General features: G+C 43.3%; 1 protein-coding gene across 1 annotated transcript in view; it reads left to right on the forward strand.

Moving 5' to 3' along the window:
* Positions 1-20,090, forward strand: part of LARS1 (leucyl-tRNA synthetase 1) — an 860,995-nt gene that overhangs the window by 549,159 nt on the left and 291,746 nt on the right. The window contains exon 21 of the mRNA XM_069652446.1: positions 1,269-1,326. Coding sequence (XP_069508547.1) covers positions 1,269-1,326 — 58 coding nt within the window. The remainder of the gene's footprint in view (positions 1-1,268; positions 1,327-20,090) is intronic.

The raw sequence follows: 20,090 nt of genomic DNA on the forward strand, positions 1-20,090 counted from the left end.
CAACCATCTGTTCCCTTGAATTAAGGACAGTGAGTGTATGAATGGTTTATGAAAATGAACCACTTTAAATCACCACCTTTTTTTAAATGACTATTTAAATGTATATTGCACATTTTATAAGATAACATCTGGGTAATTGAAGTATTAAAAAGCTGACTTCCTGGTAGTGTTTAATGCTTGGGATTACTTCTCAAGTTTCTCCATCTAGTTTACTCTGATAGCCCCTCCATCTCTAAAGCATCCTGGATTGTGACGTTCTGCCCCCTACTGTGCATTCCACATAGCGCATATAAAATGGGTATGAATCACTGCTGTCTTTTGCGAGCACGGAGAAGCCCACGGGTCACGGTGATAAATGTTTGGTTAAGTTATAAAATATTGCTGGTGTTGTAAAAACTTAGTAGCCTTTATTTTGCATTTTACACCTGTTTCGGGAGTTACGCATTTAACTGTTTTGGATGCTCCTATGAAGGGGAACCATTTAAGGGAGAATGCCGCTGTTTGACACACAGTTCAAAAGGCTCTGTCGATAATGCACTTTGTATCCCCCTCATAATATGACATGCTATAATAGGCCTATTCGGATGAGGTTCTGTCCTGACACAATGAGTTAATCAATCTCGACATCCAACTTTTAGTCTCGTACCCAAACACCACGTTCCTCTACATGAGTACTATGCAGTGACAGACCTATCCGTCACCCACAGCACACGATTATACCCTTAAAGTATAGCAAATACCTATTCGCACCCAAAAACCTCAACCTCTCCTCGACCATCACGACATATCCTGACAAGCAAGCTAAACGTCTTTGCGTACTCGCGACCACGATCAAGTAGACTACCACCACCCTGCATGAAAAGACTGGATCTTTCTGACATGACAATATGCAAACACCTCACCATTGATTCCTTAATATGTAAACACTAACCTGCGCACAGAACAGTTTCTCCAGTTTAAGGTTGCAGACGCCTGGTGGGTCAGCTGGAAGGCACAAATAAAAAATACGATGACAAGCGAGGTTGGAACATGCTTAAATACGATAACGTTTGTTGAGGGGATTTCCTTTCCTACCCTTTCAATGGTGAACGCAGCACATTTTCTATATAGCTTTTAAAATGCCAGCATGCTCCTGCACGAAAGTCCATACCTCTTATAAGTATGTGGGCCTTCTCTACTTGCATGCACTTAAGACCCATCTAATGTTTTAAGGCTGAAGGCTGCTTTTAATGTCTGATTCTTACAGAGTTTATTTTTTTCATTTGCAGTGGCAAGTGGCCTGTAGCTGTAAGGGCCAATGGACATCTTCTGCTGAATTCTGAAAAGGTACCTTTTTTCAAATTTTCCACAATCCACATCCTGCTTCATGTGTATAAACTTTGAACAGAATTTTAATTCAGAAGGTTGCTGACAAATCAAAGCAAAGATTTACCTTGGCCTTTCACTGCGTGATCTACAGTTCATAAAGCTCTGCAACGCAACCAGTCAAGACCATACCTGATGCACAGTGTCAGGTTTTCAAATGCATGGAGTGGAGTTCTTTTTAGTGTATGTGAGCTTAATTGCCTGTCTGCAGGCGCTTCCCTAAGAACTATAACGCAGAGATGGAGCATCTTCCGGTGAACAGGAGATCCGCATTGCATATTATACATTCCCCGAAATTCACTTCACTAGTTCTGTGTCCTCCACAATGTACAGAGGGATTTGACAGGGGTGCCACTGGACCGACTTCAGGACGCAGCTTTAAGTTATGATTGGATAGAATAGTCTACAGCCAGATATATATTTTCGAGCCAGGGTCTCAATGTTTTGGTGATCTTAAAGGTTGCAGACACCTGGTCTAGATGGACATTTTCTTACTCTCCGGCAGATCACCTAGACTGTATTTTTTTAATCATTCATTTTGTAAAGGATCATTATAATAAGGTACTTTGGGATAGTAATGCAATAAATCGGCGTGCACCCCTTCATCATTAGTGAAGTCAATACCAAATTACAGCTGTCCCCAGCCATTTCAGGGTGTTAAAATCACTGTAAGGCCAAAATGGGGTGCTTAGAAAGGACTCCCCTACCAGGACCCATACGACCAAGGATGCAGTGGCAGGAGGGAAAGGGCCCTTTGGCCACAAAAATAGGTCACAGAAAAGAAAAAGAAAAATGTGGGTTAAATAAAAGACAGCAAACCCCCCAAAATGGAATTCTGCCCTAACAAACCTGCCTTTTTTGCAGGCAATGCCCATAAAATGCCATGATTTCCCTTGAAAGACACTTTTCTGGCAATCCCACTCCCCTTTACGCACACACCCTATGCACCACCACCCCATGATCACCCACCCACCCACACACTCTCTCTTTCTCTCTCTTTCTCTCTATTTGTGTAACTTTCCTTTTCTGTCGGTCCTGTGCTAGATTCCTTGCTCCTCTGGTAATTTTTCTCTAAGTCCCTGTGCAAAAGAAAGAAGCAGGGAGCAATATTGATTGACACTTCGCTGAGCCCTGCCTCTGCACAGCCCATATGAAAACAGGAGGAGAGCCTCTAAATGACAGTTTGTGACTATTTCTTAATGAGAGTTCCAAAATAGACTCCAAGTTCCCCTGCCTACCTCCTTTCTTCCATATCCGGCAAGGGGGACCACCATAATCCATGTCCTCCCATGGCACCTTTGCCCCTTGGCCCCAGCTCTTATCTTATCTCTTATTAACTTTCATTATCTGGGCTACAACTCGGAACACCCCCTCCCCACTCCTAAGGCTGCTTGCCACCCTTCCTGACATACCTACACCTCCCCTGTCTCCACTTAACACTCTTCCTTGACCCGCTTTCACTTTCTGGATTGCATAATTGATGTTTTTGCGCATGTAACGTCCATTGTGTAAAGAAGAAAGCACAACACCTAAATAGATGCCCTTAAGGGTTCTTGTGGACCAAGATCACTTGCTTCTCCTACTGCCTGCAGGGACAGAGGCCTTGGAGTATCCACTTGGGACACAGGCCAAAATGGGGACCAGCAGTGGTACTGTCCCTGCAGACAGTAGCTAATTATTCAGTCATGCAGTGCGAGGGGTCAGAAATGATAGGCAGACAGTTATAATATTTTCAACATTAGACATTTTATTAAAATAAAAGGTTTTGGATAAATAACTTTCTTTCCCTATCCTAAAGAGTTTTTCCCTGCTTAGGAAATCAAAACTAAAGATTAGTCTGTGCCTTGTCAAAACTCTCCTTGTGCCCAAAACGTATCTGACCCTCACACTAAAAATTAAAAACAAAGTGTGCAAGGTAAATGATCCAGCAAAAAGTGTGCCAAAACTTAGTATCTAAATCCAAAAAAACAATCCTTGCATCCAGGGGATGATTCCCTTCTCCTGAACTGTCTTGTGTAGAATATTTGAAAAATGTCTTTTCCAATAATGATTCCTTAAGGATAGTAGAAATGTCTCTTTCACGTAATACTTTCTTAAGGATGATAAGTTTATTTCCAAGCAATGGTATTTTAAAGATGTCAAAAGTATCTCTTCTATACAATAATGTCTAAAAGATGGTCTGCTGGTATACTCTCCTGCCAGGAACTTTTTTTCAATGTCTTTTCCTTTTACATACTCTAGATGGATTACCTGGTCTGCTCCCCTGCCAGGAATCCCCCTTTGGGCTCGGAAGATCCCCTGGTATACTCTCCTGCCAGGTATCTTTCCCCCAAAGGCTCACTGCCTGGTGTATTTCCTTCACCAGGTCTTCTGATAACCTTTTCTTTATCTTTCAGTTCTCGTTCTCTCTAAGTATAACAAAGTTGTACTCCTTCTCTGTTCATAATTTATTGGCTCCAGGTATTACTTTGTTCAAACTTCCCCCATATTGACATTTCATATATGGAGACTTGTTGATGTTTTGTTTGTTAACTTTGTTGTTAATATTCCTTGGCTGGTGGCAATACTTGTTCCAATCTTCCCCATATCGACATCTCATAAATGGAGACTTGTGTAAGTTCTGTCATTCTACATTACTTGGTTGATATTCAAAACAAGTTTCAAATTGTCTATACGCCTGTCAGTATCCCCCGGGGCGCCCAATACTTCTGGGCAGACTCACCTGTGTTTGCTGGTGTTTCCAACCTGTTGCGTATGGCTGCGGTAAAGATCTTTCTTCGGTAAAGCGTTTTCCACTCTGCAGACCCTTTTGCAGTTCTCTCGTCGGCTTCTCGTTCACCCGCCGGTTGAACTGCTGCTCTTCAATGAGACCGTGTCTCCCTACAGCCTCTCTGCTGCTGCCGGCTCCCCAACAGTGGTCCTGTGATACCTGTTGTTTCTCCAGGGCTCTCACCTTTCCGGTAGAAAGCTCCTGCCTCCTTCAGCACTGTCTGCCTTTGGTTCTGCTTCCCGCTTCGGCCGCTCTGCATATCTCGTCTCCACCTTCACTTTCAACTTGAAGAGGCACACCATTTTTAAATGTCCCGCACAGCTGACTACCATCACAACAACTAGTCTGCACGTTTAGATTGATTTTTTTTTGTTCAATCCACATCAACTCCTTCTTCCTCATCTCAGTATTTGGTATTGTGGGATTTGGAGTCCATAGGATTATTGTGATTTTTAAAGTTGTATTGCTTTGGATTTTTGTTTAAATTAAAACCATCAGAAACAGGAGGTGTTAAGTGAGCATTATATGTAACAGTATTTTGTTTAGGACCCCTATTTAGGACAAAACCAACAGAGACAAAGGATGTTAAATGGGAGTCATGTGTATCTGAGGTGTGAACGTTACTCTCCCTAGAGTGTGTTGCAGAAAGTTTTCTTTGGGTCATTTAAATGGAGGGACTTGTAAAGTGACAACATGCCATTAGGGAATCATAGGGTTTTACTCATTAAGAGAAGAATACTGCATCCCTCCCGTTGGGGTCACCACATCTCCCCGACAGCCATCTCCTCCCATGTGATCCTCTCTCATAATACCAACCCCAGGGTCAGGATCAGTTAACGGCTGCTGTCCCCTGGCCACATGGGAGGAGATTTTAGGCTGGGGATCAGTGATGACTCAACAGGATTCATCACAACAGTGCTTCGGACATAGTATGAGAATACCATGTATTTTGTACCTGGAAAAGGGACAGGACCTTTTGTATAAGGCAAGTCTCACTGTGGTACTGTAAACTGAATGATTTCACTATGCAAAGCTGTGGTGCAGCACAAGCACCACTGTCCTCCGATTAAGCGGTGTGCCCAAGGATAGGCTGACTGGTTGTGTTCACACTGTGCATATCAACTTTTCACGGGTGTACAGTCATTCTCCATTAGATCACAATCACATTCAAGAATACTGCCCACCTTAAGAGATTCACAGCCCAGGGGAAGGAGAAATGGTTCCCTAAAAGTGCTGATTTGCTTATTCACGTGGTGGGTGTTCCCTGGAGAGAGAAACACTGAACTGGAGACAGAGAGGTGCTTAGAGTGGATGGGAGAGTGAAGAAGTAAGGAGACTGGTGGCAGAAAAATGGATTGAGGGGCGGAGGGCAGCGAGTTCATTAAGAGGGACATTTCAGAGAACATCCAGGAGGTGAGGAGTAGTTGGTCAGAGGTATAAGAAGGCAACTGAGGAGAGGAAGCAAGAATTAACGGAAGAAGCCAGGTCAAATTTAGACCAGCATTCAACATCTGGCAACTAGAAAGCCTACTGGAGGGTAGTTGCGTCTGGTTTGTGTGACAACTCAAACCCCCCTCTTCCACCAGACCAAGTGGACCCAACAAGGTGGATAAAACACTTTTCAGCACTTTATAATGTTCTAGGCGATCAGGTTGAGGAGTTGAAGGGGCAGGGTCAAACAAAAAACTTAAGGATATAAGAGAAAAATAAAAGACCCATAGTGCTTGCTCTAAGTGAGGTAGGAAAAGCTTTGTCTGAATTGACAAACGGAAAGGCTGCAGGGCTAGATTGAGAACCTATTTAAATACCAGAGAACGATTTGGTTATCTATTTTCTTCTTGGTATTTAATACCTTAATGCACATAACTACCATTTCGGAACGCTGGAATGAAGAATGAATTATAGCAATTTTTTTAAAGGGGGACCGAGCAGATCCAGCATGTTATCACCCTATCTCTTCAATTGATACCTTGGCCAAATGGTTTGAGCAGCCAGTATATAGAAGGATAATGCAATGGGCAAAAACTAGTATTCTTTAACTTTCTATTTGGATTTCATGAGAGCATGGGAACCGTGGATCAGATTGTGAAACCTACATTTAATTTTAGACAAGTATGTTTGAGGATACAAATGTTCGATCTACTTAGGAGTCAGGGCCCTGTCCACGGCTTTTGATTGTGTAAACCATAACAAACACTGATTTAAAATGAAGGGTCTCGGCATGCCCAAATACTGATCAAAATACATCAGATCTTAACAGCGAGAGTTCAGTATGATTGCACGGGTAAGCTAACACAGGCGTTTCACTCAACATGCAGTGTAAGAGAAGTCTGCATCTTGGCCCCTTTATTATTTAACTCATAGGTCAACTTGCGCCGATAGAATTAGGCCAAATGACAAGTGAGGCCCCAAACATAGGAGGCCGGAAAATGCGTTCTTGCATATGCAGATGATGCAGCTTTGATTGCAAGAAGAAATTCCCTTCAAATACTGACCAGGGATTATTTGAACGAGGAGTATGAGGATCTAAGGTAAATCTAAATAAATCAAAACATATGTATTAGCAAGTCAAGTTCTCCCCGTCGGTCATATGTCCGTTTTTAGGAAGGATTTCTTTTTTTTTAGAAACTTTACTTCCATGGTTCTATGGCCCCCATACTTGTTGCTTTTGTTTTTTTTAACATGTCCTGACTTTTTACAGGGAAGTGAAATTGACCAGTCCTTCAGAATATCAGTACTGGGAAACTGTTTTCCTTTTGTCTTTTTACCTTTTTGGTAACTCTTGAACAGTGTAAACAGAATCTTACAATGCAGTGCAGTGGGGATAATTCTGTATCACCCTATTCTTTTACACTTTGGATTTGTGGTTACCTTTACATGTGCCTAAAGACAAGCTGGTGGCAGCAAATCTATTTTTACAATGTTTGTGTTATTTTTAGTGTACACACTCGTATTTACTGCGTCTGGCCACTGAACGTGGCTAGGGCCCTAAAATGGCCACACCACGAGATTTCTGCTTGTTCTTTGGCCATATTGTTGTTTGGCCAACTTCCTACCTTCCCAGGTCAGGAAATCCCATTTAAGGTCATGCACTTGCCCGGGAAAGCCCTAGCTTTCGCGGGCTAGTGATGTATGTGTGTGGTGTGTGTGTGTGAGGTGCATGTGTGTGGCACACCCAGAGAGGTTGTGACTGTCTGGTCCCATTCCACATCTGTGGTGCCTGAAAGTCTAGGTATGTGGCATGAGTGAAACCCACAGTGGTCCCGGATTGGACCACTGCTGGCTGTTTGAATAGTGCAGATCCTTACCGTTGGCGGGCTTGAGCTGGCTTCCAGGCAGAATCTTGGATAAGAAGAGGACTCTTACAGGCATTTCGAGAGATCAGCATTGGAGCCAAGTATGTGTAGAAGAGCAGCCGACTGAAGATTCGTGAATGACTCCCAAAAAAGTCCAGCTTCCCTTCCTGCGTTTGGCCTGGTGAAGCCCTGCTGGGCTACCTGATTTGTGTAGGCCCTGAGCAGTTCTTTGACCCTTGGACTGATAGGGCCAACCAGTCGCGATGCATTCTCGAGGATGCAGCCATCCCGAGCCTTTGGAAGTGTCCCTGGACTACCCAGTGTATTGTTCAGCTTTCCAGTGGGCTACCTATCTAGAACCGTTGCTGTTCTGCGTTTGTCGCGAGAACTTCGGTAGTCGCCAGCTTGTGGTGCAAGTTGCCTTCCTGCTGAGATTCAGCATTCCAGCTTCAAGGGATCCTGCTTTGGAATGTATTGAACCGTGACTGGAAGGACGCCTACTTTCGCCTGTGTCCGGTGGCCATCGCTGTAACTCACCTTCCCCTGTTGGTTGAAGGGTCCTTAAGTGGCCTGTATTGGTGCCTTCTGCATTTCTTCATCGCCAAGGGTTGCACTCTCCCCCTGGAAACGACCGGAAGAATCCTTGCATCCACTGCTCCTGGCCATCTCTCACTGGAACCAATGGCGGGAAAACCTACCTCCAGCGACTCCTCCTTCCGCCCCCTAAGTAGACCCACATTAGAATAAACTTTGGTTATTCAATTCCATCGCTTTTTGATCATTGCGTCTCAAAGCAGCTGTACCTGAAAGATATAAACATAATTTTACCTACCTTGTTGCTTATCTTCTCTGGAACGTTCACCAACACCCGTCTTCATAGGGATTGGACTTCTGAAGTTAGGGCAATTTTTTTGTGACTTGGTTCCATCCTACTGCAGCACTTCCGCACCTTCTTTTGTTGAATACGTTATTGAATGCATTCACAAGAACCTATGTATGTTTATAATTGAGAGTTGTGTAATATTATGACCTGCTTGTTTCATTTCCTAGTGTGTGTTTTTGGCATGGAATAAATATAGTATTTTTGTACTTACCTGTCTAACTTGAATTAATGCGTACTTCACTGTGGACCCCCGACCCCACTCTCTCACTCCTGAGAATAGCCTTGATTGCTTTCCTCTGATGCTTTGATTGGGTTTTGGTTAACCTCTCAGAGTTACTCTGTTCACTATAACCAAGGTGGCCTCCTAAAATCTGTCAACCAGGACAGATTCTAGAAATCCATCTTCACATCAGTCATGGGAGGCAAGATGGGCTTGGTTACTGCTTTCTGTTGCACCAGTACATAACAAAACAAGCTGTTAAAGTGGCACAGGTCAATGGCTTCACGCTAAGATATGGGAACAAATTGAGTGACTTTCCATTAGAGCATATCCTCTGCATACATAAAGCTAAATCCTTCCCATTGGCCTTGTATGGTGCATTGTCTGAGGCCATCATAACCTTTAAGCAATCCAAATTAAGGAGAATCCGTTCCTTCCAGCGATACTTGGAGTACAACAGGGCTTCCTGGGCTACCTTTTACATGAGAATGTGTCCTAACTTGAAGTTTATGTAGGCCTGCATCCTTTAATCTTGAATCCACACCTTACTTTGCTAAATAGAAAGTTGAAGATATTATGAATTCTGATGTTTGCAACAGCTCCTCTTAGCTAAACTATTTTAGATTTTGTTAAGCAATTTGGACTTCAAAGAGCTCTGCATTAACTAAAACAGGATTAGCAATGAAGACTTGAGAATTCCTTATGTAGATTGAAAAATAGAGCACACAAGGAATTGGGAAAACCGAGTGTGCAGTTTTATTTTATGCACAAAGTCCACTCTGATTAACAAAATACTTGATGTGATTGGATAACCCAAGGAAAAGAGCTATTCTGTTGTGTTGCGCCTTAGGCCCAATCTGTTATTTAGAAAAGGCAGTGGCCCTCGCTCTGAGAGTAGCTCCCAGGCAATAGGTAAATGACTCAGTAACAGGCCCGAGCCTGAGGATACCCTACATTTTCTCCTGTGCAGTTTAATCTCTGAAAGAAATACATTTACCTTTTACCTGGGGGCAACCAGACGTGGACTCCCTGCTCACTGTGCTCAGAGAGGCACAGCTTCACCTCACTGATGAGGCCCAATAAGGCTGAAATGTGTATGGGATTGCTGTTGGTACTCTTGTTCAGAGAGGAATTGCCATAGCATTTCGGTGCTGGACTGCCCATCTGGGCGGTACAAAGACTGATATGAAAATGGCTATTTCCCATCTGTGAAAGGTGCAGTGAGCAAAAAGCGTGTGCTGCAAACTCTCATCTCAGAACAGGTTATCATGCCATGTTCTCTCTGGAGAGGAGCGCTTGCTACCTTTTTTGAAACATTTTATCTATGTTGACTTTAGGGTGATTTTACATAGGTTTTAGAGAGTAGATAGTTTGCAGCTGCAATTTAGTTTTTGCTTCACCAGGGGTGCATACAATTTTACTGCATTAACAGCTGTGGTGGGGTCAGAAGAAGGACACAGATCTGTGATTACATTTCTACTAGTTAAAGGAATGGTTCGGTCAAAAATGTTTATTGCCCCTACGGGTCGTCCATGTGTTTTTAAGCCTAAGTCGCTCGATTTTAGAAAAATTTCCTATGGACCTTACCCGAGTTTTCATCCATTAAACGCACGTGAAAACAGGCACCAGGGAGCTGCCATTTTGTGTTAATCCTATCACTTGCCGCATCGCCCTGGCTGACATGCTTTTGGGGCACTAAATCATATCCCCCGCCCCTGAGCCTGACATTATCAAAACATTCATATTCCCCACCTCTCTCCGTGACGTTACTGTGCTGCGTAGGCAAACGCACCCAGTCGTCTTCTGCGCGACTTCACACAGAACCCGGAAACCAACACAGATCAGCTCACAACACAGCACGCCACAATTCGGAATATGAAACTGTACTTTAAAATCAAACAGCAACACAGTAAATTTGGTAAAGTACATTTATGACATTAAATGTTTATAGAATATTCAGCAATTGCCATATGAACTCCGAAAGTCATTTATTTTCTTTTATCTCTATCCGCAAATCCGTAAAATTTTATCGTGAGTCACGCGCTGTTCCTTTATGGTATACAGGGTGTTGGTTTTCATTCAAAGAAGCACTTTTGTCGCACGTTGAACCGCAAGGCTGTTCCATCAAGTAGGCACTAGGCCAGCGTAAAGGTTGATATGTGGCTTCTAGCCGCTAGTACCGCGTAAGGGCATATGGGCCTTTGGCGATCGTCCCATAAGATCATCAGAATGGTGCAGTTGTTTGCATTAAGCTGCAGCTGGCGGCTGAAGAAACCGTCTGCCGGTGTCTGAAACTGGTGGCAGTGGCAAAAGGGAAGTATATACCTGTTTTGAAAACATAAAATTTATAATTAGTCTCGCCAGCTGATCTTTATTAATATTATTCATTTTATTTATTACGGATGAGCTGAAACTATTTGCTTTCAAGGATAGTGCAATGGAGTATGTTCGGCTCTAAAATCAATGTGAAAACTAACAAAATTAATCGAGGTTAGTACACAATGAGAAACGACTTTTTGTCTACATGCATGTGGAATGTGGACCTGCATGCCCATGTGCCCGCTACAAGGACGATCCCACAAACGTTTTCAAAGCCCTTCATTCATTCATTCATTTATTAATGCATCCATTCATTAATTCTTCATTCCGGTATAAAAGCGTCTAAAGAGTTACTTACACTATATTTGCAATTTCCATTGTGTCTCTGCATAATGCAGTCCGTAAATCCCACTGTGCTCTTGACAACGATTTTTCGTATACTGAACTAACATGAAACTCGGTCTAGTTTAAGAATTTTTTGCCTTATCAGCTCTTACGTTATTGCACCCCCTAGTCCCTCCTTCAAATGAAGTTCTTTCGGCATGGTCCCTGTCTCTTAAGGTCAAAAACAATAGAACCTTATACTGCCAGTGCGAGTTGTGGGCCTCTTCAGGGCGTGAGCTGAAAATCAAAGCCGCTGACCTTCACTAGAAATGAGCATACATTCTTTATTTGCAACATCCCGTAGTAAAGCCATCTGTGAGAACTTGAAGTTTCGAATCCATCTATGTAGTGCGCCTCAATGTGCAAATGCGAACTGGCTTCTCTCCCATCTGCAACGCCTCGCTTGGCACGTTCTAAGGCCCCCAATTTTGTCCTCGTTGTCTGCGAGCTTTGAAGCCCCAAAGAACCATAACTATTGAGACTTTTAATATTTTGGGGAAGGTCAGGGAAAGTATAAAGTACCTGAGGAGTTGAGTTGAAAGTGAGATTTATTGTTTGTTTGTTTTATTATTTGCAATACGCAAGCCTCCCCTCGGTTAACAGTGCCCAGCATTTATAAGAGATTGCGAAAATTTGTTACATCAACAAAAATATATACATACACATATAGACAAGATCAGCAATATGAGGTGAAGGTAGGGGTTAGGGTTAGCGTACTTTGTATGCACACTGTACAATAAAATGTATTTACAAAAAGACAATCGTATTACAATTATTTAAACCGGGATTTGTACTTCACAACCAGCTCTCCTTTGGGTGGACATGGCACAGTGGCAATGTTGGGTGGCAATGGATCAGTGCTCTGCACAGAAACGTTCAAAATTCCATATCTGTGCTTCTCTAATACAGCAACAATAAGGCTTTTGACAAAGTCGAACTCCATTTCCTCATAGACTGGTTTGATCACCCATTGCTTCTTTTTGAAAAGGCCTTAGTGTAGCGAGGCATCCTTACATTACCCTTAGTCCTAGATTGTTCACGACCGAGATTCTCGTTATGGGCCAAGGTGACAAGTAGAGTCCTATGTCTCATGTCATGTATGCTGTAATGCAAGCGCTTTGGCCTGTACTTTAGGCACATATTGTGGAACACCTCCAAACCTCCTGTGTGACAGAATTCTGTCAGTCCCCTCAAATCTCTTGATAGAATTTTATCGAAAACAATCTTCTCAATGGCTTTGTGTGTCGGTGAAGATGGATTCAATCACTTCTTCTTCCGTGCCTCCACTGGGGATAAAGGGCCATGTTCACATTGGTGGAAAGGTAGGTTTTCTGACCAGCGGTGCACGTTGGTACAGTGGTGCATCAGTGACCGCCATTTTTCAAGTAGTATTTCCACTGAACCTTCACAAGTTTTGGAGCTCCACCAAAGATGGTTCCTGATAGACTGGGACCACTCTGAAATACTTTCCAAACCTTTTTTTTTCCCTGCAGCCGAGATTTTCTTATTGATTGATTTAGCAAGATGCCATACGTCAAATTGATGTTTAATATGTTGGAACTGCTCTCTCATTGTCTTGGCAATTGAAACGTGTCTGTCCGTGGCTATGAGGTCGATGTGCATTCCACCCGATTGCAGATATTCCACTGATTTTATAAATCCTAGTTTCTCCATGGCCACTGAGGATGTACATTGTGTTACCTGCACGACCACCGAACTCACAATTTTCTTACTATCCATGTCCTGAAAGTGGTAGGTGCAGTCCTTGGCAGAAAATCCAGTGCTGTCGCACTGTCCATCGCCGGCTAGCCTGAATCGTTTGCCTTCGAATGTACTTGCTAGAGACAAGTGTTCAATTTTCCAAGCATCACTAATGGCCGGAAACAGATAATCATGTTGGTATCTGTAGTACTGCGTTTTTTAAATGAAATGGAGTCCCACAAACTGAAAGAAAGACTTTAACTTTCTAAAACTGGAGCCACTAAAAAGTGATGCAGCTGCACACAGTAGATTGCCTGCTGGCAGTTTCTCCAGCATCGGTTGTGCAGACCATGAGAACGTATGATGTAATCTACAGGCGGCATGTATTGTGACGTTACTGCCTTTGTTTTTGACGAGTCACATGAATCAATGGCTTCCCACATACTTTCCCTCTGACGGAATGCACACATTTCAGCATACTTATAATATCGATCAAACAACTGTCGAATACCATGTATTTGTCCTCTTTCATTAGACTGTCATCCTGCGTCAAAGTTGTTTCGGCCTGTGACGTTGAGGACATATCACCACATTTGAAAGAAATATCGCTGCTATCAAGTTCTGATGCGTCAGTGAATGCTGCTGGTGGTTCATTCTCTGTCATTTCAACATCTGCTACTTCAACATTGATGGGAGAACACAACAATGTTGACAGCTTTTTTGGTGGCAATTTTTTGGCGGGTGTAGATTGTGTAAATTGATCTGCGACTACTTCAGAGCTATCTTCAATACATCCATTATCATGTTGTTGCGGTGGTGCGGTCGTACTGTAGCAGTGGTCCAATACAACTTTGCCGGATTCTCCGGACACATTAATTTCATTTTCTGTACATTGGACATGAGCATCCCGAGTCTCAACACGCCGCGTCTGAATTAATAGTTCCTCCATAGCCTCCATAGTGTAAATGGTCTGGCAAGCAACATCTCTCATTCACTTCACTGTCTGTGTATGTATAGTTCGTAGACCCACGGGTAACAAGAGGACAGATTGGAAAAGGGATGTTCAATTTAAACACAAGATAAAGTATAGTACAATTGACTTTAAAAAGACATAAAATAGTCCCCAGCACAAAAAAATTTCTAAAGTTATGAACTGTTTGTAACTAACCTTATTTTTGTTTCTTTTCTTTGCAACTTTTTTGACTCAACCTTCAACATCTGCACGCTGTTGCTCCGATACGTATCCGCATGTCTCCCCTTCCTCTTGTGCTGCAACGACTATTTTTTCTGTATCCGATAGACAGCACGGAATGAGGCTCCATCGACTCCCTGAAACATAGTATGTTCATTACTGTGCATCAAAATATTGTTAGCATAAAACGCACGTGAGGACGAACACACATGTACATCTCAATAGCCAAACACGATTTAAACATTGTGTGGAACAAACGACAAGTATTCGAGCTCTGATGACCTAGTTCGATGGAGCTGTCAGTATCCATACCTCTGGCTCTGCATGCACTGTCACGAATGATTGTATTGAAGAGGAGGCATCAACAAGTCCCTGAAACACAGTACTTGCGTTAGTATGGTTTTCAATATCGTAAACATAACACACACTTGGGGTCGACGGCACAGGTACATATAAAGAGATAACCACAAATGTTGCATTGTCTAAAAGAATCAAGGAATATTTAAAAATGATCAGATTTAATCGATTTATTTCTCCGATTTCTTTACATCTGCATCATCTAAATGGGATCTTGTGATTGTAGTGGAAGCTCCATCATCTCCCTGAAACACAGTACTTATGTTAATAGGGAAGAAAGTATAGCAAATGGAATCACGTTATATGATCACGCTCGATGGAGCTGTCAGTATCCATACCTCATGCTGCTGAAGAATATCTAGGGCTGTTGTCAATGTGGTGCGCACTTCTGAAAGCTGTTGCGCCGATTCGTATCCGCATGGTCCCGCTTCCACCGGAATTACTTGAATGTCAGGCTCCACATCAAGTGCGTGGATTGACGATTCAACAACTGCCTGAAACATATTTTCTGACCGAACAGGTACAGATCAACGGCTAACCACAAATGAAACATGGCGTAGAACAATCAAACGACAAGTGTTCCAGTCCTGATGATCACGGTCAGTTGAGCTGTCTGTACCCATACCTCGGGCTGCTGAAGAACATCTAGGGCTGTTGTCAATGTGGTGGACACTTCAGCATCTCCCTGAAAGACAGTACTTGCATTAGTATAGATAACACTAATTATAACTGAAAACAAACACCAGGGGACGACAACTATGGTGTATATCAATTGGAAAGCACTAACCAAACAATTGGTAAAATAATCACACGATACATATAAACTATTACTTGACATGCATAAAACAAGTCTGTAGCGGAATAGCCAAGTATGATTACCTGATACGCGCTAGAAGTGGTTGATAACTGCGAGCACGTGACGGAAGTAGAATGTTCTTGCTTCAGATTCAAGGGATAGTCAAGAAGTTGTAAAGGTAAATTATTGTTTGATAATGAAATGCCAATATTTAAAATTGCCATGTAAGGAGACAGAATACTTGAGTAATGCGCAATATAGCACAGTTCCCTGTGCCCATATATAGATTTCGTTTGTGGGTTATGAAATCTAAAAATAATATATTGATAAATGTCATTATTCAAAAAGCTATACTCATATCAATGTCGAAAATATTACAAATTGGAAACAACACCTAAAATATCAATGAATCCATTCGGCTACCTACACACTACTACAAGGCCTAATGCTAAAAAAGGACACTTAACTCACCAGTGGCGGATTGTGGACGAATAGAGTGGGAATAGCGTTTGCGAGCAATTTTCGTGTCGATCGCCGTTTATTCTTCTTTGTTACCCAAGATGTGGTGTACATGTTCGAGGGAAAGTGCCGGCTGCAGATGCGGTATCGATCACCCCTCTTGTCCTCAAAGAATGTTGGACTCTACTTTACAGCTCATCCAGTGGATATCCGCAATGTCTGACCCATTCTTTTATTCGATCAACAGTTTTCGGGAATACATGCATTGTAGTGCCTTCAGATTTAGCATGGGTCTTCGAAGGGCAACCACTAATCGAACAGGCAGGCATTGTTGAAAATTCTGAAAAGTAAATATCAAGATTATTATAAAACCTTGATGAGTAAAAATGTCATAAAAAAGTAAATGAACCATACCATGCTCAATGCAAGGTTTATTTTGGTCGCCGGAACTATACCAGTTCATCATGTGCGGCTTAATATTTTCATAAGTTAGACATTTTTTAAATATGTGACTAAACTCTGAACATATGACTCGTCCCTTGGATGTTCTGTCTTGCACGAAAAGGAACCATGCTTACATTATAGACTGGACTCCCGAAGGATGCAATTCGATGACAATTGACACAGATGAAAATAAATAGATCTATTGATAGCATAACAATTGAAACTTAAGTCAATAGCAATGAGACAAATGAGCATAGCTCTATTGGGTACTGTAATAGCAAATAGATTGAAATGTAAAAATGACCGAAATATGACTAGGATACATGGCCTTACCTTGACCAACAAACAGTTGGATTCAGCAGGCCGAGCAGTATGTTGCAGGAGAACAGGTAGATGGCCACAGGTAGCAAGCACACTGACGAGTTTCTCAGGTAGAAGGTTCAGGAGTTGACTTGCAAAGCACAAAGATGTTCTCATGAGACATATCAAGTGGTTTATAAGTATTAGAAACAGGGGTGTGTTTGTGAATGAATGACCTGTGTATGTCGTGGTATTATGTTTATTGCAGGGGGCGGCCTGCCTCAGGGGAGGCCTGCCTGGAGACACGGGGTCTGAGGAGGCCATGTGAGCGATGGCCCCTGGGTGTGGGATACCTTTTGAAGTGTACATGCTGTTTGGCACCTTGGCCGTATGCGCCCGTCACAGCCCCCCATGCCAGCGCTCATCCCCGGGTGCGAACCGCCTTTTGGCGTGCAGGCAAGTGTGTGGGAGCGAGGGGCCATCAGGCCCCTCTCATCCTTTACTTCTCAGTAGAAACTCTTACCAAGTGCTTCCAGTAGTGGGTTTGCCCCTTGCCCTTATGTGATGTTAACTTTGGATGACATTCGCGTAGATGGGAACACTGAGCAGGACACGGGGCATCCATTTTTGTACCCCCTTTCCACTCCATTTTGGTGACCAGGCCTCACTGCAATATTACAGCGCGCAGAGCACATGGCCCACAGCCTCGTTCCCACTCTGACTGGAAAACTCCAGAGGTATTTGCAACAGCTAATAAATGTAACACACCACTCTCTGAGATCACGGTCCTGCATGTGAACCGGCCTGAACCAAGCACATGGCTCGTTCATCTCCACAAACGTGTCCTTGTCCACGCACCCACGCCAGTGGAAACTTACTGCCATTCTGATCCTGTGTCCCTGCAAGGTATTCTCTTCATGTACCAGACCACTGACCACGCCATGATGGCCACCTAGCAGATCCCCAACTATTATCAGACCCCTACTGCAGTATATCGTGGCCTATCAATAACAAATGCCACATACCGGAGATTCTTGTGAGCACAGACCGACACTTCAAACAGTGTATTATAGTGGTCAGCCCCATTGACCTAAGGCCTGTATAATCCAATGTTAATTGATAGTATAGATATATGTGTGACTTTTATAGAGACATAACCGACTGACAGACTTTGAACAAGTGTTATTTAGTGCATGCATTATTGATAATATATTATGTTAGCTTAGATAGTGACCACCCCGCTTCACAGCGACCTGAACTTCACCCATTCCGAGCACAGGTGTCTGACGTCCATCCTTGAATGGAGACACACTTGATTGATTTAAAAAATCGAAACAACCGTTGTTAAAATATATGTGCTGTTTTATTTTGTAGCTTATTTTGATGACACAAAAATACAAAACTTTACACATTGTACAGTTCAGGTTGCCGCACAGCGAGAGAAAATCCCCTGTACTGACCGCTGTCACTCGGGAACGTTTCTCTTAAGGCACGAACGGCACAGGCGGGTATCACTCTTCGAACGTGGTGTCCAAGCCTCCCGTGAAGCCACCATGTAAAGGAACGATAGGCCACCAGCCTGTACCACCTGTGAAAAGGAATGAAACAAACTGTTTTTAAATGACCAAGATAAGTTTAATAAACGTTTGTTGTCAATGACAATTCTTGTAACTAATGGCATTCTGCTCGGACAAATGCTATCTAGACACTGCACACTATTGAAAGACTTTCGTGCGTTACAATGATATGTATATGTAATTTTGGATATAGTAGAAGACCATGAAATGGGAGTGGCATAACAAGCAGAGTATACTTACCTGTTACTCGGGATTACGAGGACGAACAGTTGCGCGAAGTTCGTGCATAAGCACAATCATTATCCTCAAAACGGACCGTGTGAGGCAGGCTGCCCTGAAGTCTGGCAGATCGGTGATGCATTGCGGTCGTGGCTTGCCTTCCGAAATGCAGGCCACGCATCCCGAGTTTTCACAGCAGCAGCAGTTCTCGTCCTCTGTTGGCATTAGCTCGCACCGATTGCATGTACACTAGGTGGAAACACCGTCTATGCGACTAGGTCCAGGCTCTTTAGCTGTTGAATCATCCTCCCAACTGCCGTCCGAAGACCCATCATTTTCGCGTCTTTCCCTTTCCAGTAGTTCCTCCTCCTTATTGAGGAAAGAGGCGTCCTGCCATTTCCATGGCAACACGTCATTAGCTGAAGCGCAGCGAATGTTGACACGAGACGTGCTTTGGCGTTGTGAAATGGGCGGTACGCGTCTGCTGATGACAGGCTCAGGGGCGGGGGATATGATTTAGTGCCGCAAAAGCAGGTCAACCAGGGCGATGGGCTTAAAAACACATGGCCTACCCGTAGGGGCAATACAAATTTTTGACCGAACCATTCCTTTAAATAAGATGGCAGCCTATCTTTCCTTATTGCTATACACGTGTTCCTGCCTATATAAATAACGTAGGTCCTCGTCAGTCATTAGAGAGTCGTAAATAAATCTGCTGTCCAAAACGAGTTCTAACTGACCCTACCACTATTGTAACCAACTTTAATAAGATCAGGAGTAGGCCGCCCTCCTGATTTTGTTATGGCAATGTCCGTCCTGCTCTTCAGGACTCCTTGTTAGTAGGGTATTTTTAAATAGACTCTTGTCGCTTACTGTATCAGTTCTTTGCACTCTTTCACAATGTCTTTGGGTCTTCCTCTTTAGGGATACTTTTCCAATACCCCGCTTTTGCTCTCTTGCTTCTTCGCAGATTCTGGTTGCTATACCCTTTTGAGTTCAGTAACATATAGCTTCTAAGATGGGATATATTGTCTTGGCTCTTAGGGTTCCCCCTTTTCTCGGGCTGTTGACTCGGAGTACCTTATCCCTAAGTGGTTCTCTTAACTTCTCTTGGTATTCATAGAAGTCCCTCTCTGATATTCTGCTCTCTACTACTTGGGTTATGGGGTATTTTCCCCTCTTTCCTGGGTATTTGTGCCTTTGTTGTAGTACTCTCTCTTTCAGGTTTTTTTGTGAACATCTTTCTCGCATTAATACAGTTCCACTTCGACTTAAAATTCAATGTCTCGTCAATTTCACTGGGTCGAGTTTCTCTTACTTCATAACGATTCCCTTATGGCCTCCCCGTTCTCTCTGTTATCTCGGACTCTCCAGGGGAACATCACCAGGGCCTGCAGTTGCTCAGGTTCGCTTTGTTTGTTCATGTTCTCTATCTCGTCCACTCCGTTGGTGTCCCTCTCTTGGTCCTCTTTCCCTAAGATCAGGTACAGCTGCGGGTAAGTGGACTTGTCGCTGCCTCCTCGGCATAGTGGTTTTGTTGTCATTGGATGTGCGCACTGCTCACCCCGAAGTCTTCATGGTCATGCCACCACTAGGATTCGGATTCCAGTATCCTTTTCTCCTCACGGCATGCAAACACAGGGCGTCCAGCGTCTTGCTCTCGCATTCAGGCCACTTCTGAAATCCGCCTGCTTGGTGGCTCTCCTTGGCTCCACCTCTCATAGGTGTCACAGCTTCAGGGGGGCTTCCCCTTCTTATGCTGTCTGCTCCCTCTCTGGACGTCGCTACTTCTCGGCGAGTGCTGTTCC

The sequence above is a fragment of the Ambystoma mexicanum genome, chromosome 3p (assembly GCF_040938575.1).
Source record: "Ambystoma mexicanum isolate Mex_15411 chromosome 3p, UKY_AmexF1_1, whole genome shotgun sequence".
Lineage (NCBI taxonomy): Eukaryota > Metazoa > Chordata > Amphibia > Caudata > Ambystomatidae > Ambystoma > Ambystoma mexicanum.